The sequence below is a fragment of the Abrus precatorius genome, unplaced genomic scaffold, assembly GCF_003935025.1.
Source record: "Abrus precatorius isolate BTA unplaced genomic scaffold, Abrus_2018 Scaffold6, whole genome shotgun sequence".
Classification (NCBI taxonomy): domain Eukaryota; kingdom Viridiplantae; phylum Streptophyta; class Magnoliopsida; order Fabales; family Fabaceae; genus Abrus; species Abrus precatorius.
The window spans coordinates 21079674-21095809 of record NW_020874406.1 but is presented as its reverse complement, the minus strand read 5'-3'; the positions used below and the strand labels follow the sequence as shown (position 1 = coordinate 21095809).

Below are 16136 nucleotides of genomic sequence, written 5' to 3'. Positions count from 1 at the left end.
AAATTAGCATTTTTAAAACTTTAAAGTTAAACTCAACAACTGATCTTATAATCACATATTTCCTTACATGATAACCATTTTTTTTATTTATCATTTTTCAGTTTTTCTTTGTGGATTGGGTTTTCAGTGTAGTGACTCATTGCTGACAAAGTTATAGAATTTTTGGTCGGATGAATTCGAAAGTTGTATGACTAGCACTGGCTTCCAGTTAACGCAGAGTAGCCCAAAACAGACGGGCCCAACGAAAGCCCAATAAACAACGCATGCAATCTGCGTCAGTGGTGGCAAGTTGAGGGTGAGTGAAAGGATTGGTTCCTTCTCCACTCTGTGTTCCCCCATCGGAGTGGAAAATGGATCGGAGTTCCTTCTCATCCGGAACCCGGAAAATCCGATCCAAATCCGATATATACTCCACCTTCGTGGTCCACGACGATGTCGACGACGACGGAGCATCCAACCGCAGGCGTAAGGCCGGAGGCGCTCATTCACAGGACGATCCCTACGCGACAATGGTGTACAAAGACAACGGCCACGACGGTGATGACGACGATGACGAATACTCTTCTCTCCCTCCGCTTCTCAAGCACCTGCCCAAGGATTTCGGCGGCGGAGCGCCGCTGGACTACGATGACGTCGACGACGACGACGAAGACTCCGGCGATTTTGGCACCGTAATCGTGAAGTCCGATCGGAGCCGGCAGCGCGATCGATCTTCTTCCGGCGTGGCTTCGTCGGCGGGCTCGACCTGGAAGGCTCAGAGCTCAACGCAGGCGAGCCCTTTGAACAGGTTCGGCGGCGGTGACGAAAGCGACGACGGTGACCATGACGGCGGCGGGTTTTCAACCTTCGTCGTGCGCTCAACGGTGAGGTCCGGCGAGAGAGAGTCGGTAAGCGGAACCGTGTTGCGACGGACGAGCGGCGGTAGTGGCGGCGGTTCGACGATGGAGAGAGCTGTGGCGAGTATGCAAGCGATGGGAGATTTTGGATTTGGAAAGCAGAGGAAAGGAAGTGGATCCTCGCAGAACGATGAGGGAAGGCAACATTCGATAACGACTAAGGTTTCGTCGAGTTCAATCCCTGATAGTGTTATCAGAGAGGACCCTACGACAAAATACGAATTGCTTAATGAACTTGGTAAGTATCAAAGAGCAATTCGAGCTCGTTTTATTTTCAATTGTGTTTTGCTTCTCTGATTATGGTGTTTTTCAAGTTAGTTTTTCTTGATGATGGATTGCAGGGAAGGGGTCCTATGGAGCTGTTTACAAAGCTAGGGATTTGAGAACCTCGGAGATGGTTGCTATCAAAGTAATATCGTTATCGGAAGGGGTGAGTTTCTGTTGCTTTTGTCTTCAGAATCACGTACTTTTGTTGTGGTATTTTGATTAATGAGAACGAGTGTGAACTGTTGTAAATGAACTTCGATGGTGGTTGTGCTTATTAGGAGGAGGGATATGAGGAAATCCGCGGTGAGATTGAGATGTTACAACAATGTAATCATCCAAACGTTGTCCGTTATCTTGGAAGCTATCAAGGAGAAGAGTATCTTTGGGTAAGAAGTTTTTTTCTAACCTCAACTCATTGTTCATGTGGCATTGCGTATGTGAAACTCTTTATAGATTTAGAGTTTTACATGTGAGTGATTAGCTAATGATTTTTTGATAAGGTGTTTCTGTCTTTTTGGGCTTCCTTATTGTTATGATGATAAACTAATGATTTGTTTAGAGGGATGTCACACTAGTTTGCACTCATACTCTAACAGAATATTTTTGACAAAGATGAAGAGAGAAACTGGCAGGGCCCTCTGTTTTTAATCCTAATTTTTAACTGTTATTCTTCCCTGCCTCCTCTGTTGTATAAACTTTCTTAATCCAAGTGATTTTGGTTGTTAAAATATGTTTCTGAATCCTGATTAAGTTTTTGGCAGATAGTGATGGAATTCTGTGGTGGTGGTAGTGTTGCTGATCTGATGAATGTGACTGAGGAACCACTGGATGAGGGTCAAATAGCATATATCTGCAGAGAAGCACTGAAGGTATACTTGATTTGATAGACTTGGTTAGCACTGGGTGTATTATTGACTGATTGTATCCTACCATGGTTTTCAGCCGAAGTATTCATTGGCTCATTGGTTTAGACTGAATTTCGAAAACAAATTACTTCAGCAGAATTGTTTGAACCAAGTTTTCTGATCTGTATGCTTCTTTTGTTTATTTTTCCCTGACATTTTCCTTAATTATGTGTAGGGACTTGAATACTTGCACTCAATTTTTAAAGTCCATAGAGACATTAAAGGTGGGAATATCTTGTTAACTGAACAAGGAGATGTCAAGCTAGGTGAGTACAGTAGTTGTACAGTAGTTTTAGTGGTGATAATCATTCTCTTGCACATTAAAACCAAAGTTAAATTCACCCTTTTGTGTTTTCCTTGACTTTTTATTTAACAAGTAGCTATTGTGTTTTAGTTTTTATGATTGAGATGGGCTAATAGAATAACTACTCTAAAATGTTGTATAATAAACTACCATCTAGAAGCTATTCTGCTATGAAAAAGTGATTGCATGTAGAAAAACTTTCCTTTCTATATATTACTGCAACTACAAAATGGTCAGGTTAGTTGGGTACACTTATCATCATAGTGAAAGATTTGTAATATTCTTCACTCAAAGTTAGAATTTCAATTGAATGTTCTTCAATTCATCACATTGTCTACAATTAGAACTGTCTTTATCTTTCAAGTACAATTGTTAATATATCTTCTAAATAGATGCATGCCCTTGAACACATCAACATTCGGAGTTTGGTTGGAGAATCTGACATTTTATTTAACAATTATCACATTCTTCCCTCATTAGTTATTTCCAATGGTTACTGAAAATGATTGATAGCATTCGCATTTTGAAATTTTAATAACTTCCTAGATAAAGTTTAGAGTTACTGACATCTTGAAGTTTAATGCTGATGCCTGTTAAAACTGCAGAGCGTAATGTAAATTTCATTATTAGATGGTCAATGATAATTAGCTTTGAGATTTCTCTCAATGTTTTTATACTTTATTTTTTACAGTATATTTTTTTATTAATTGGTACTTGCAAAATCATGAATATTTTTCCTGGGGCTATATATGTGCTTAACCTTTATCTATAAAAGAATGTATTTGAACTGTGAAAATTAAGCAATGGCATTATTCTTAATGTGTGCTTGATGCATTTCAATTTAGCTGTTAGAAGCATTATGTTGATCCCTGTGCTTTCTTCTTATCTTCATTTATTGAAATTTATTTAGATTTCATATCTAAGGTGTTAATATTCTTGGACTTGTAACAACAGACTCATTAAGAATCCTGGTTGACAATGAGCAGGGGATTTTGGTGTTGCTGCACAGCTTACAAGGACTATGTCAAAGCGCAATACGGTAGTTGCTGTGTAAACTTATTCTTTGTGTTTATTATGATTTGTATTTATTATTATTATTGTTTGATTTGTTTCCATTTATAGAATAGAAACAATAACTAACTGATTTCAATCCCTAAGATTTAGGGATTCTAGATTTGCATGTGATGTTTATAATAAATACAACGGGTAGGAGTTTTTTTTGTCGACAAGTTCATAATAAAATTAGTTTTAACCATGTGAAAGTTATTCAGTCAAAGGATTCTTGAAGTGAAAGGTAGGAAGTAGGAACATGGTTCTAAAAGCTTAGACAGCTGAGTTATGGTGTGGATGTAAGATTATTAATTTTTTATCAAATAGAAAGGTCATGAAAAGAGTATTTTGATTTACATCAGAATATTTCAATTTTGGAACAAATATTAAATTAGATCAAAGTTTGGTGCCATTAAGTGCTCTGCCTATGGGATGTTGATGGCTGCATATCTTTATGTTTTTTTTGAATAAACTCTCTCTAGACCTGTATTAAACTTGCATCTTTGACTTTCCTCTAGCTAACAAACATCTATCCTTGAGTATTGTGTATTTATGTTTTTGTTAATTTAGGTGTATGTTCTTTCTACTAAAATGCAAAATCCATCTTAAACTGAGATGGAGATGATTGTGCTATGTGCATTTCATGAGTATCATGCAAGTTACGTTGCCTTTGATTACAAGTGTGTGTATTTCAAGTAGAAAAAATGATTGGTTTTAGCATTTTTTGACTCAGTCTTTTGAAGCATGTATTTCTGATTAATTTGTAATTTGTACAGTAGGACATTCAAATGCCCAACCTGGTTTCTGTGTGCAACTTATTATGACTTTGCAGTTGTTTTTAGTCCCATCATATTTACTTATAGAAAAGAAATATGCGCTTATATCCAGAGGATTTTCTCTTAAGAGTATGACTTGAAATGAGGTGTTTTTAACCTTGCACGTGTTGCTAAGGATTATTGAAAATGGCATGCACTTATTTTCCAAAGTATTTGACTTGCATTAATGTTATTTTTTTTGCTTTTTATATGGAGATGTTATTTTTATTTTTATTTTTTATCGTGGAAAGACTTTTGATGTTACAGTTTAATGTGCTTATAGTTCATTGGAACCCCTCATTGGATGGCTCCGGAAGTTATTCAAGAAAGTCGCTATGATGGAAAGGTTTGTGAACCTACTTTTCTTGGTTGCTCTTGTTCTTTTGTTGCCGCTGTACTGCATCTCCTGATGTCCATGCTTTGTTTCCATTTACCTGTTCTTTCTCTTCTGTAGATGGCTCTAAGGTTAGGGGGTAGAAGTTATTGCTGGACATTAATATTTATATTTGTGTATATATTAATTTTTATTAAAAATTGAACAAAGGGTTTCTAATTTCACCCTGGTGAGTTTCAAGATACTTATTGCTTGCTATCTCATGGACCTTGTTCAAAATTTGAAACTCCTGCTTTTGTGTATTGTATGCTTGATAAGCAATAAAACAGTAATTAGTGAAGTGGATATTTAAACCGTATCATGCAATTTTTTCCATGTTAGTGGTTCAGATCATAAAGAAACAAGAATGCAGAGAGTTTTGACTTTTGACTTATGACTTATGAGGGAAGTGGTGGTAATAAATAGTAACTAATTACATATAAAATATGATTACTTTTAGAGTTCATCACTGCTTGCAATTTTACTGTCTGCAATTTAATGAAAAATTTGAGAACAAATGAATGTGAAAGAATAAGCTGTCATAAAGTAATGAAAAAGGTTGGTTAAACTGTTAAAGGCTAGTTGATAGCTTGATGCTGCTTTATGAAGGGAAAGATGTCAAAGATGAGGATGCTATAAGCAAGTGAATTGTGTCTATTCCCTAAAGGAAAATATAGAATTATCAGAGAGAATGAAGATCTAGAACTATCAAATTGGTTTTCAGAACTAAATAGTTGAGTTTGCAATTTATCTGGTGTATATTTGAAAACATTTATTTAAGAAGAGAAAAACTAGGCCACTTACGATGTTAGTTTCTAAGTTAGGTTACTTATATATCAGCAAACGTGAAATTGAATCAGTAATGTTTTATTCAATACTGTTCCTATTTACAATGTTTCATTAATCAGAGTCTAGAGAAGTATCATTCTACGTATGTAGTATTGCATGATTAAATTATTGGCACACTTGTATATGATGTGGTTTTAATTATTTAACTATGATTTTCAGGTAGATGTTTGGGCTCTTGGTGTGTCTGCAATTGAAATGGCTGAGGTATATCCATTACCTATGTTCTTAATTTTATTGTTTCAAAGTAAACTATTTGTTTCTACTTTCTCCCGTGTGGGTTTGTGCCCTTCTTCAATGAAGAAAAGTTTATTATTGTTATGAAGGAACTTCCTATCTTTACATGATTGGTCGGTCATTCATATACTGTTAGGTATTGACTCATGCCATAAAAATATAAGCTTTATGTTAGGTCTCTGCTTTTTATCTGGATGCTACAATGAAAAAATTACTCGTTCTCATGCTTATAGATGCTTAAATTCTGTTACCATAATTTTCAGGGTGTTCCTCCAAGATCAGATGTACATCCAATGAGGGTTAGTAACTTAGTACTTAATGCTATTGGTTGTTTTATTTATAAAATATAATTTCTTCTCCCTCTGCCCTCTTCTCATAAGTAATATTTAACTGGTAATTTATGTTGATTTTCATAAAATGGTCAGATTATTTATTATTTGATCTACTGTTTTTTGTTTTTCACTGTCAGTTTGGGGAAATTTTGACTTTTGAGTAGGTGAATTAGGATGGAAAAATGAAAGAGTGACTGAGATAAATAGAAAATTATTTGAGTAGGTTATTTTAGAGGGAATGTAATTTTGGACAACTGTATATTGAGATTTATTTTGAGGAATGTTAATTAGTCATGAAAGAGGATCTAAATTCTAGTTATTTTAGAAATCAGACCAAGGATGTACTTAACTGTTGGTGGTAGTTATAAACATTGTATCTTATCATAGAGTGGTTATTTATTTTTTTATTTGTTCTTGCTGTGAAAATTTGCTGTCATGAAAATTGCTTCTGCTAGAAGTTTATGAGAATTAACATGAAAAGAAAACAGTTTGTGTAGTTTCTGTTTTCAGCAGAAGCTCCATAGATTTTGCTTGCTTACATGCAATTTTTAATTCCAGCCAGAGAACATTAAATTTACCATAAATACCTTTCTTACTTCTTTTTTAATTAATTATGCATTTAAATTGTACAATCTGTGTGCTAAACAAATTCAAAATATGATGAGTTGCAGTTATGCCATTCATATGATTCTTTATTTTGAAAGGTGGATAATATCATTCAGAGCATATTTCAAATAATTGCACCTTAGGGATTCGTGTCAGTGCTATGTGCTTGTTATGATAATCTTTTGTAAGGCAATTTTTTGAAGATAACTTTTTGACCTGATGCCACTTTTATGGAGCATAATGGCAATGAGAGCTATTACTCAAACCAAACTGTGTGTGCTGTAAGGGAAAAGTGGGAGAATTCTTTTGTACCATCTGTTACTGTTCTTTTTTTATTATTATTATTTAAGGAGAATTGATTTTCTTCCCTTTATTTTAGCAATAAATGCCTGCAGTTATGTTTTTGTTGGTCATTTATAAACACTTCTATTTTTTACTGGAACTGAAAGATTGATAATTCAGAGTCCTATGGCATTGATTGATCTATGTAGCCTACCCACCTAAGTGAGATACAACTTTGTTGTTATGTGTGTGCATTTATAAAAGCAGGTTATTCAGGAGAGAGGAAATAAAAAGAAAACAGAGGATGAAGTAACTGTCTTAACAAATCACAAAATAAAAGCCAGCTACAACAGGCAACTTAAGGCCATTAGCAAAATAAAGCTCTCCAACCCTCTGCATCTGTCAGGGACCTTTACTTCCCTTAGCAATCCAAGTACGGCAAAAAATCCTTGAATATGTGGGCACTCTCCAACCAAAAACACTGAAGAACAATGTTAATTCTTCAATGCCATAATAAGGCTTTGCTCTCTTTACTGCTATTAAAGCTTCTGAAACTAGAGTTGATCACCGGGCTAGGCATGGTCCTGGGCCTTAATTTTGCCAATTATCAGTGGCCTGATACTGAAATTCAACTAATTTCTGTGTAAATTGAATCCTAAACCCAGCTTGCAAATTGCAATCATATTTATATTTTATAAGAAACTATACAACACAATTTGTTGCAAATACAATGGGTTCAAGATTCATTAGAAATTCCAAGGTAATGCTACCTGGGAAGATTAAATGTTACAAACTACTGAGTACTGACAAACCTAAAACTGAAAAAAAATTAGAAAGAATCTTGCCCACTTCTTTGAGATAGCTATTTCTATTCCTTAAAAAGTACATCTTCATTTTACTTCCCTTTCTTGGTTGAAAATAAAGTTTTATATGTATTATTTCTATTTGATAAACCATTGATCAATAGACTTGTCTGAATGAACTGCAAATTTTTGGTTGCCGTGAGGCTCCAAAACACTTTCTAGTAATTGATTGTTGTGAAATGAAAGTGTACTAGGGTAACTCTTGCTAGAAGGGATCCAATGAGTCTTTAATGCTTGACATTTTTATTTATAATAAACATTTAGTTATTTTTATTTATTGCTTGCCATTATTAAGCCTGTGCTTATTTCTATGTTTTTTTTTTTTTTTCCGCATGGGTTCGAAGTATAAAGCAAATATTTTTTTCCTATTGTAGGTTTTATTCATGATATCAATAGAACCTGCTCCGATGCTTGAAGATAAAGAAAAATGGTTTGTTTCTGTAGTCTACTCTGTACTATAATATTCAAGATGTACCTTTACAGCTAATTTATAAATTAGTGAGCTTGAAGAGTTACTTGTTGATGATCTAGAATCCTGTTTTGTTTATATAATTGTAATAGTATATTATATGACGTACAAGTTTTATTTTTTATAAAGTCAGTACTGTGTAACAGATTGTTGCAATACTTTCGATACAATCCCAGACTCTTATGCTTTATTATGATCTTTTGAAAAAAGACATTATAGTAAGATGTCATTGAAATAAACCACTTATTAGGTATAAATGAGAGCTTGACTTTCTTCTATATTGGCTTATTTTTAATAAAGTGCTGTCTCATATTAGCTGTATCAAAGATACATGCTAAAAGTTATGTATAAGCGAGAATCCCACCTATTGACCTACATAAACAAAATCTCATACTTACGTTGTTCCTTTCCCATCTCTGAATGTAACACATTCATTCAAATGGTATTATACTGTCATGTGTTAGAGAGTAAGAATAGGAGGTTAGTTCTTTTTAGTTATAGGAGGACTCCTTGTACCCCAAATTCATTGTAATTTCTTCTCTTTATCTTAATGAAATTTCTTTTATTAGCCTGAAAAAAAGAAACAATACAAGGTTGGTGCTTTCTTAGTCTAATGCGATAAATGCAACAAAACTTAGTAACTCTTAACATGCTGATGTCATTTTAGTGGTGCCATATCTTAGTAGTGTTTGAGATAGTGACTAAATTTAGTGATGGTATCTTTGTGTATGACAATGGTTTAAGTTTATTTTCTTTTGTAGGTCTCTATATTTCCATGATTTTGTTGCAAAGTGCCTAACAAAAGAACCTCGTCTCCGCCCTACTGCATGTGAGATGTTGAAGGTATGCTATTACATTGTTTCTTATGAGAATTTAGTCATTATTAAGAAACTTATGTTTGTCCAGAGCTATGTTTGCATATGTACCAATGAAGAGCTATCCTTGTACATTTGAAAATAGGAAAAGAGAGCAAGAGAGATATGTAAATAATAGATGAAATGAATTTATATTTGGGAGATTGAGAAATATAGATAGAAAAAATTGGCAAATGGCTAGGTGGAATGTTGAGGGGGATTGGAAACGCTTGTTATAATGGTGATTCTATAAGCAGTATTAGTTGTGCTTTGAGTGTATGCTTACTTTTATTGTTTAAAGTATTGATCCTTCTCTGGAAAAAAAAAGTGGTATTGCTATGAATGCAACTTCTTCTCACAAGTAAACCTGTTTGTATCCTTTAATATATTGTTAAATATCATTAGATTTTGATAGTTGATTTATCAGAAGCAATGATAAAAATAATAGTTATGAAAAGTATTGCGAAAAGTATATCCACTAATATTTCAGTTGGTTTAAAAAGAGCATGAGGCTCCAACGTACATGTATGCGGCCTTTGCCCTATGCAGAGAGCATATTATCACGATTTGAACCTGTGACCTCTTAGTCACCAGGCAACAAACTTATCATTGCACTAAGGCTTTTCTCAATTGTCAAATATTGATTTTGATTTATCCTTATCATATAGCTAGATTCAACTATTTAGTTATGTCTAAATTTACTAAAATGAGAGTTTGGTATGATATTAGACTTGTGAAGTTTTATAAATTTCCTGTGACTTGAGTTATATATAAATTTGTTATGCATGTGGAGAGCCTTGTATAATTGATTAAGATGCATTAATTAAGATGGTGACTACTGATATTTTCTTAACTAATTTTTTTCTTCCTTTTTTCTTTCAATATGATATATTATGTTTTAGTTTCACCTATTAAATCAAAGTGTAAAACTTGATTCTTATTATGACTTGAAAATAATTTAAAAAATGTGAATGATTATATAAAGTATTTCAATATTCAATGTTGCCCACTGCATATAATAATAATAGTTTAAATGAAATAATAGCAGATTTTAAAGCATAGACTGGTTTTCTAGGATTACCATGTTAATCCTTTATGGCTGATAATTCTTTTGAGCTGAATTTCAGCTACTACACATAAGGGTGGCTAGACAAACTCCAAACGAAGGCCTTCATTAATTTTCAAACTAATTTGATTTATGCCTATCTAGTTTGCAACTGCATATTTGATTTCTCTATTTGGCTGTGTAGCACAAATTCTTTGAAAAATGTAAAACTGGATCTGCTGCAATGTTGCCAAAACTAGAAAAGGCAAGGCAAATCAGGGCTTCAATGGCTTTGCAGGTGCAAACTCTTGCTCCAGCTGCATCAGGAGATCAGGTATGACTACAACTTGCTGCGCGCATTCCTCTGCTCCCTGTGCCCAATGCTTTATCACACACACACACATGCACTTGTCAAACTTGTTCTTATCAGCTACCTTCAATAAAGAAGAAACTAGTTTCCATCTGTAACACAAGTTCTTAATCTGAAGCAGCCATTTGTATTCCCAAATCGAAAAATATGGAGTACTTTCTTAGTTCTGATGATACACATGGATTATATGTAAATACCTGTGACCTTAAAAGGAAAGAAATTAGAGTCAAATCCCATAATTTGTGGGTTTTCTGTCCGAGTAAAAAATACAATCAAATATCCTTGCATTTAGGGATACAATATATTATAGAATATTTCTTAAAATAACTATTTTTCTTTCACAGTTAGCTTCAAAGCTAAATGATGAATACGGAGATACTGTTCCATCCAGACCTCTTAACATAGGTGTAGAGGGGGGTGCTGATCTCTCATCACATGGCACTATGAGGAAGCTGCAAAAGGGGGAAGATGTAGACATGAGTGAAGGTCTTTTTCTTTCATCTTATCTGTGGCTTGACAGAAATTTTTTGTGGTTGATTATTGCCTAATGTTACTTAAAAGTATGTGCTTCTCCTTTTGTGGTGGTGAAAGAAATGAGCTTTATAAAGGCTGCAGGAATACAGATTTCCTATTAATGCCTACTGAAATCAACTGCGATGGCATGCAATATACATGAAGGCCAATGGTTTGGTGTGATTCAGACCACATTTGTTGAGCATACAATATACATAGATGTGTGTGCATTTATATGTTGAGTCTCTCATAACTGAGAGAAATGTTTCTTTATTGGTGTCAATGAACGCTTATCTAATATCTTGTGCCTTTACCAGCTGAACCATTGTTTATGATACATGGTTTTTCTCCAGATGTCTTGCTTACTAGGATTTATACTTGTTTGATTTTTATTGTTGTTAAGATGTGGCGAATGAAGTATGAACTAGGAATATGGCCAAAATACTCTATAAGACTTGGGCAATCCTCTCCCTTGAGGTGCTTTTAAGGTTTAGTTAGGCTTGGTCCATTTCCAATAATTGTATTAATCATTTTTCAAGCACTGAGTTTTGTGGAATTTCACTAAATAATCTGGTTGTTATGTGGACTTGAAGAGCTTGCTGGTTATGCCACATGGGTTATAGACCAGATGGTACCTTGAACACCAACGTAGTCAGGGGTTACTTTGTTCAATCCTGACTTCAAGTTTTCCCAATTTCCTTTCTTTGGCCTGCCTCATCTGGTTGGGTTATGTTGTATTTGTAGTTGTTGCTTACCCATTTAAGAATTGAGAGAAAATAGGGAGAAAGGACGATTTTTAAAATTTTAAATTTTCTCTTGTGCGGTTGAAAAAGAAAATGAGGAAAAAAGTAAGGTAAGAAAGAAAACTCAACAAAAAATTGAAAATCATATCTTTATTTTAAAATTCTCTCCTTTCATTTTCTTTCCTTTAATCCAAAGGGTCAGATTTCTAATTTATTTTATTCTCTAAAATTTATACCTTTTAAACTTGGAGAAATGACAGATATTTTAAAGTTTTTTTGGATGAAATAACTAATTTATGTGGATTATTGGCAGGGAACTTTGGCACTGTAATAGTCCATGGAGATGCATCACATAAGACCACACATGATGTAGATTCTGAAGTTTCCTTGTCTGCTCTGACCAGTGGCACAGGAGGCAGATTAGCTGACCCTGGGTACTTACCTATCTGTTTACATTTGCTGCCTATATTTATCAAGGAAGTTGTTCTCTTTCATTCTCTCACCTAAATTTAAACAGTCTTAGCTTTGCAAAGTTGTAAAATGTACATCATTTGCTTATTCGAGCTTTCCCTCTTTTTCCTTTTTATTCCTTATGTCCTTATGTAAGTTGCTTTCTTTTGTGGATAATCTTTCAGGATTGAGAGTCAAAAAGTTGGTGTCACAAATACAGCTTCTTTCAGAGGATCTAGTCATCCTACCAATACCATACATTCAACTTTACCTTACATTACTAATTCAACTGAGCAGAACCTCAAAACAAAAGGTAGTCATCGAGCACAAGCTGGAGTTGGTAGTGATATAAGCAATAACATATTCAAGAATGAAACAGTCAGCCGCAGATCATTTGCTTTACAAGATAAGGTATTCTTGTGATTTTATTTATCTAAGAAAGGTACCCATAGTAGAATAATTAGGTAGTTAGAGTTAGTTAGCAGGCTGGGATAATTAGAGAAATAAGGCATATTGCTTATAAATAAGAAAAGGGGTTGAGAGGGAGATTTTATCTTGTGATTTGAGAGGGAATTCAGATTATTGTGGGAGCGTCCAGACCTCTAAATGAAAACTTCTCTTTATATAAAAGAAATAAGTACAAATGATTCCCAAGACTTCCGAAAGGCCTGGACTCTCCCACAACAATCTGAATTCCTCTCAAATCACAAGCTAAAAAGCTCCCTCTCGACCCCTTTTTCTTTTGTATGTAGACAATATGCCTTATTTCTCTAATTATCCCAACACCCAGCTAACTGACTCTCTAACTGCCCAATTATTATACTAACTATAGGGGCTACCTATAAGTATCTGATATCAAACACGATATTCTGTATGATATCAATCCATCTGAGTAAAGATTTGATGTTTTTGGTTATTAGAATCAGTGTTACGAGATTTTAGAGAAGTATATCTTCCTGCATCCTTTGCTTGGCAAATTTCTTTCTTTTTTCCTCCTCCAATTAATACCCCTATCTTTTGTATATTGTTGGGCCATCATGATTGTATCTTGTGAGACTGCATCTAAGATTTATCGTCTGTTCACTTCAATTTTTGTGCTATTGCAGCTTTGGTCCATTTATGCTGCTGGTAATACAGTGCCCATACCATTCTTAAGGGCAACAGATATATCACCTATTGCTCTCCTGTCAGACAATGTGCTCGGTGGCCTGCAACAGGATACCAGTGGAACTGGAACAGTAGAAGCATTGCAAGAGCTTTTTAGTGGTGACGGACAGTCCAAAAAGTGTCGGAGAGGACTTAATGAGGTAACTCTGCATGTTGTGTGTGCGTGTGCCCTCTGTACTTTTTGTCTGTTCACATTTTATGGACATTTATCATTTGACATGCAGCAGATGCCTCTTCCTCCAAGCATTTACCAAAGATTGACATCAAGTTCTACTCTAATGAATCTGGCACAGGCTTTAGCTTACCATAAGATGTATGTTCCTTTCTTTAACTTCTACTCAGCAAAAATTTATCACTTCCATGTGAGAAATTTTAGTCATTTATTTGTGCAAAAGCTTCTATTGACGAATTGTATAACACCTATGTACATGCGTCAGTTAAGTACACAATTTAGAGGCTCTTGATTTCGGATTTGATGATTACTTTCAGCTCCTCCTAGGCGTGTATTGGGTTTGTTTGATTTGATTATTGTTTTCCTAATTGCTTTACTTGTTAGGTGTTACGAAGATATGCCACTGCAGGAGCTGCAAGCGATCCAGGAACAGCGGACTATTCAAAATCTCTCTGACACACTTCGAACTATTCTTCGGTTGTAAGTTGGTAGTATAACTTACTGGCTGCAAAGATCACAAAACTGTTCTGTTCTCGTGCCATTGATAAACACATTCATACAGGCAGAGCAGCAGCAGCTTCCTTATTTATTGAATTTATTTTAGGCGTATGGTCCTTTGACTAGTACTCAAGTTTTGCTGGTTTCTTTTCACTCTCTTCTCTAGTCCTTGTTAAGTAAACCCTAGAAGAATAGGGTTTTGTAAGCTGTCACATATTTGTATGTAAATAGTGTATGTATGTCTTTCAATTAACGTTGCATTTGAGCACGTTGTAGTTACTAGTGGGATTTTTAAAGTAAAGCAAGATTTGTCTACCCATCTTTCAATCACAAGATGGATGCGTGCATTAGTTTAATTATGAAGGACATCTTTTTACATTAATTTTATATGACACAAACACGGTATGGGAAGTTAATTTTGACCCTAATCTATAAAAGGCGTCTATTTTTCCATGAGAAAATTATACTTATTGAATATTTAATCTAATAAACAACTGAAAGTACGTACTTAGTTTATGGTAAACTAGATAACATATTTATATGCTATTTTTTTTCCTGTGAGATGTAAGGTGATTATTGATGGGGTGTCTGTCTATAAATCAATTAATCTAATATAAATTTTAAAAATTAAACAAAAAAATAAAAATTATCCAATTTAAATAATTTAAAATTAGATTGGAAGGAATTTAATTTTGTTATCAAATGACTAAAGGATCAAATAAAAATACAAAAATCAAATTAGATATATATTAATTTTTTTAAAATCTGTGAATGCCTCTTTTTATTATTATTATTATTATTATTATTATTATTATTATCAATCGATCCTAATTATTAATAGTAGTAGTTTGCACCCTGCACGAATATATCTCCGAGAAAAATAAAACTTATTTTTTTTACAGATTACAGAAAAGTAAAACTTATTCATTAAAACTTGGTGGCTACGTGATCTAGAAAGAAAGGCATTAGCAAAGAGTCAAACTTCGGGATTGTACGCATCATCCAAACAAATTTCATTGAATGGCATTTATTTTTAAAATAAAGTATTTATTATAAATTTAATTTAAAATTTATAAATTTTGTTAACCTCAATTTTTAGAGTTGAGTTTAATTATCTAAAATAGAAAATTTTATTTAAAAGAAACAAATTTATTATATTAAAGTTGTAAAACATATTATGCCCATTTTTTTAATTTGTTATAATAATGCGTAATGCATCTCAACATAATAATATTATGTATATCTTTTATTAAAAAATATAATTAATGCCCATTTTTTTAATTTGTAATGCATCTCAACATAATTTTTAGTATATTTTTAAAATATTTTCTATTAAGAGATTAGCTAATTCTTTTATTAAATTTTGAAAACATTTTGTATTTTCTTTTTTAAAAAAATTATTTCTTGAAAAATTCATTTTAAGGAAAATGTCAATACATTGCAGTAAAAATATAAATATTATTTAATATAAATTTTTAAACAATTTTAAATATTAAATATACCTTGATTAATTAAAATACATAAAACAAATTATTTTAGTTGGATATTAAATAAATTTCACATTTTTATTTCTAAAAATGAATAAACGTAAAATTTTAATAATTTTCTTTATCATATTAGGATTTACTAATTGTTATTTCATTAAAAAAATATTTGTAGTAAAATCTCGTTTAAGAAAAAAAAAAGGAAAACTAAATTTTACTCTATATTTTTATTATTGACCTTTTTCCTATTCGTATAATTATATAAAAAGTTAAAAGAGGTATATATTATCAAGAAGGATTTAATATATTATATTATTACAGGAATTAGAAAAATTTATATAACGCAACAAAAAAATATAAAATAAATTTTTATTGAATATTAAGGAATGTAATCGCATAAGTTATCTAAAAAATCATTAAGTCTACCTAAAGATGTTAATTAAGTTATGAAAAAAAATCTACTAAAATTTTATTAAAATACATTGATAATTTTTTAATAAAAAATTATTTTCAATACTCTAATTAATACTATTAGCACACTCATTAATATGTACCAAAATAATTTATTTCTGAAGTTGATGTTCTCTCTGTTTCT

The 16136-nt window shown here is 33.0% G+C and overlaps 1 protein-coding gene across 4 annotated transcripts; it reads left to right on the top strand.

Annotated features, from left to right (window-relative positions):
- Nucleotides 1–215: 215 nt before the first annotated feature.
- On the top strand, nt 216–14512 carry LOC113869515. 4 transcript variants are annotated; one of them, XM_027505871.1, is made up of 18 exons: nt 216–1134; nt 1238–1326; nt 1442–1549; nt 1925–2032; nt 2244–2334; nt 3359–3411; nt 4521–4583; nt 5619–5663; nt 5957–5992; nt 8151–8206; nt 9007–9088; nt 10350–10478; nt 10859–11000; nt 12084–12204; nt 12406–12631; nt 13327–13527; nt 13615–13700; nt 13944–14512. In XM_027505871.1, exons 1-18 carry the CDS (start codon nt 351–353, stop codon nt 14041–14043), a joined length of 2520 nt encoding a protein of 839 aa, XP_027361672.1. In that variant the 5' UTR covers nt 216–350; the 3' UTR covers nt 14044–14512. The 4 variants fall into 4 exon arrangements, with proteins under 4 accessions (XP_027361672.1, XP_027361671.1, XP_027361670.1 ...); XM_027505870.1 differs by having other exon boundaries at nt 287–1134; nt 13612–13700; nt 13944–14459; XM_027505872.1 differs by having other exon boundaries at nt 305–1134; nt 13955–14385.
- Nucleotides 14513–16136: the final 1624 nt, after the last annotated feature.

Bases quoted from the DNA above. Each gene is read 5' to 3' on its own strand.
- LOC113869515 (XM_027505869.1), top strand. From the start codon at position 351: ATGGATCGGAGTTCCTTCTCATCCGGAACCCGGAAAATCCGATCCAAA. The intron at 4,584-5,618 runs GTTTGTGAACCT...TATGATTTTCAG, and splicing joins AAAGTCGCTATGATGGAAAG to GTAGATGTTTGGGCTCTTGG. The intron at 5,993-8,150 runs GTTAGTAACTTA...TTCCTATTGTAG, and splicing joins CAGATGTACATCCAATGAGG to GTTTTATTCATGATATCAAT.